The 3,422-nt window shown below is 47.7% G+C and overlaps 1 protein-coding gene across 1 annotated transcript; it reads left to right on the forward strand.

The window, feature by feature from the left end:
- Positions 1-1,071: 1,071 nt before the first annotated feature.
- Positions 1,072-2,568, forward strand: LOC131232336 (uncharacterized). Its single transcript, XM_058228570.1, has one exon. The coding sequence runs from the start codon at positions 1,072-1,074 to the stop codon at positions 2,566-2,568; it is 1,497 nt and encodes a 498-aa protein (XP_058084553.1).
- Positions 2,569-3,422: the final 854 nt, after the last annotated feature.

A 3,422-nucleotide genomic window follows, 5' to 3' on the forward strand; every position in this document is an offset into this window, starting at 1 on the left:
TTGAGTAAATCATACCGAGATTAATGGACCCAGACCATCTGACGGTCAGGTATAAATACGGTAAGACTCCATGGCTACAGGGACGCAACATCTTGCACTCTCCCTCTACTCTTCAACTTAAACCCAGATTCCCTTGACCTAACTTAGGCATCGGAGGGTCCCCCGGCTTAGCCAGGGTCTCCTTTGCTAATCCTTTGTGCAGGACCAGGGTTCCTCAAAGGCATGTCGCACAGTGGAGGGTGATCCAGATTTTGTCATCAACATTTTTAGGCGCCGTCTGTGGGAATCTAATACGAAAGGTCATGTTCTATTCTTAAGTATTATGGCAAGAGGAAAGAAGAAAGTAGTAGCTATGGAACCAGAACAGGCTCGTTCTTTTTCATTGCTTCACGCCAAATCGGCCCCATGGCCATCTCAGCGTTTGTACAATCGGGCAAGCAAGTATTGCACAATGCAAAGTGAAATACAAGCCTTACACAATGAGATTAACCAGATGAAGCAATAGTGACAGGAATCGCAACCACATCCTGCTCAGGAAGACCTTGTTCTTGAGCCGATTGGTCTGGTTGTGGAAGCTCATTCCGCGCCGAGGAGTACGAGACCTGAGGGACCCCCACGTCAACTCCCTCAGGCATTGGCTTCTGTTCAGAATCCTCCCCAACCCAAGTCCGATTATCGGCTCAGAACACAGCTACTCGAGCGCCGACAAATGCCTCGGTCACCTCGGCCCTAGCACCTACGGATCTCCGCCACGAGCTGGAACGGAGGAGGGGAAGGCGGATTCCTGAGATAGAAAACACATAGGAGATAGTTGCTGAGAATAAAGATCCTTGGAAAATACGGTTTGCGGAGCTCAATAGCAAGATTCTGATACTAGAAAAGAAGCAACCGCCATCGTCAGTTCCTGCGGCTGTTCAAGCAATGATGAAAGAGACCGAGCCTCCTTTCACCTCTACAATCATGGACGAGGTAATGCCACAGAGGTTCCGGATACCTCCCGTCATCCAGTACTCTGTGTTTGGCGACCCATCCGAGCATGTGGAGGCTTATCGTTCATAGATGCAAATCTAGATGGCAACGGACGCGATGATGTGCAGGGGATTCTCGATCACCCTCATAGGATTCGCTCGGAGTTGGTACCGCCAGCTCAAACCCAATTTCATCAGTTCCTTCACAGAGTTGAGTCGACTATTCCTTACCCAATTCATAAGCGGTAAGAAGAGTCGGAAACCTAATACTCACTTGTTCACCATCAAACAAGAGCTTAAGGAGTCATTGAAGGACTATATTGCTCGCTTCAATGAGGAAGCATTGCAGGTAAAATATTACGACGACAAGATGGCACTTGTTGCAGTTTTTAGCGGCCTAAAAGAAGGAAAGTTCACTTTCTCCATTAGAAAGAACCCACCGAAGACGTTAGCTGACCTCGTCGCCAAAGCTCAGAAGTACACTAACGTTGAGGAATTCTCCAATGCCCTTAAAAATGTTCTAGTGATAGAGCCGATTGGTAAACAGAAGAGGCCAATGAATGAAAAACCTCAACCATCTAGTAAAGGACTAGATGACCGTGCCCCTCACGATCATCGTCCAAGCAGGAAACCAAAGGGTAAGTTCCGTTCATACACCCCTTTCAACACGTCAACTAAACAAACTCTGTTAGATATCAAAGGGCATAAGCTTCTAAATTGGCTTGTTTGCATGAGGGCCAATCCGGATCATCGAGACAAACGCAAGTATTGTCGCTTCCATCGGGATCACGGTCACAACACAGCCGATTACGTGGATCTTAAGGATGAAATTGAGACTCTTATTCGTAAGGGACACCTGCGTCGATATACTAAGGGAGAAAGAACCTCTCGGAAAGAAGAGCGACAGCGAGAGCAGCCAAATAATACCATGGAAGAGCCAGCTGAGATCCGCACCATCTTTAGAGGCTCGTCTGGTGGAGGAGATTCAAACCGGGCTCGAAAAGCCCACTCTCAGAAGTTCGATCTGGAGCATTATGTCCACTTAACCAAGTGGCCCAGTAAGGAACTCCAGGTCAGCCCGTGTAGTCTAACCTTCATGGAAGAAGATGCACGCGAAATCCAACACCCGCACGATGACGCCCTGGTAGTTATTATGACCATAGTAAACTGCAAGGTGTACCAAATTTGGGTTGACACCAGAAGCTCGGTCGACGTAATCTATTCCGAATCTTTTGAAAGAATGGGGATACCGAGGTCTCATCTCAGACCTGTAAAGACCCCCCTACATGACTTTGCCAGAGAAAGAGTAATCTTCGAAGTAGCCATCTCCCTCCTTGTGACTGCGGGAGAAGGACAACATCAAGCCACCCTCATGGTGGACTTTCTTGTTGTCAATGTGCCATCCGTACATAACGTCATTTTGGGTAGACCTTCCCTCAATGCAATGGGAGCAGTTGTGTCCACCTATCATTTGATGATAAAGTTCCCTGCCGAGGGCGGAACAAGATACATCCGAGGCGATCAGCGAGAGGCTTGGAATGCTATGCTATTACAGTCAAGAAGGGGTCGGTCAAACAAGCACTCACTGTCAATATACTAGATGCCAGGAGACCCGCGGAAGGTTCTTCCATAGAAGACCTGGAGAAAGTACCGCTCGATGAGGCAAACCCGAGTAGAACGGTTCAGATCGAAACATCATTGAACCCTAAGTAGAAGTCCGAAGTGCTAGCCTTCCTACGACATCACAAAGATTTCTTTGCATGATCACATGAAGATCTGCCCAGAATCTCTCCAGACGTCATGGCCCACAGGCTGAATGTGGACCTGGATCACAAACCCGTGAAGCAAAAGAGGAGACAATTCGACGCTGAGCGGTATGAAGCCATAGCCGACGAAATCTCTACGTTACTCGATGCTAGTTTAATAGAGGAGGTACATTATCCCGAGTGGATCGCAAACGTGGTCCTCGTCAAGAAGGCTAACAGGAAATGGCGGGTCTGCATAAACTACTCAGATCTGAACAAGGCATGTCCAAATGATAGCTTCTCGTTGCATCGTATTGATCAGCTAGTGGATAGCACAGCAGGACACGAATTACTTTCTTTCTTGGACCTTACTCCAGGTACAATTAGATCGCGATGCACCCCCCAGACAGGCAGAAGACTACCTTTGTCACAAACAAGGGGCTCAACTGTTACTGGGTCATGCCATTTGGCTTGAAAAATGCTAGGGCCACATATTAAAGGTTGGTCAATCAAATGTTCACCAAGCAGATTGGACATATGATGGAAGTGTATGTCGACGACATGCTCGTGAAAAGTGTCAAGGCATCCGACCACCTAACAGATCTCAGAGAAACTTTCGCCATCCTCCGAGAATATCAGATGAAGGTGAATCCCGTGAAGTGTGCCTTCGGAGTTGGCTCTGGTAAATTTTTCAGTTTTCAGGTCAGCC

The sequence above is a fragment of the Magnolia sinica genome, chromosome 18 (genome assembly GCF_029962835.1).
Source record: "Magnolia sinica isolate HGM2019 chromosome 18, MsV1, whole genome shotgun sequence".
Taxonomy (NCBI): Eukaryota; Viridiplantae; Streptophyta; class Magnoliopsida; order Magnoliales; family Magnoliaceae; genus Magnolia; species Magnolia sinica.

Excerpts from the sequence above, each read along its gene's own strand:
- LOC131232336 (XM_058228570.1), top strand. The coding sequence starts at position 1,072 with ATGGCAACGGACGCGATGATGTGCAGGGGATTCTCGATCACCCTCATA.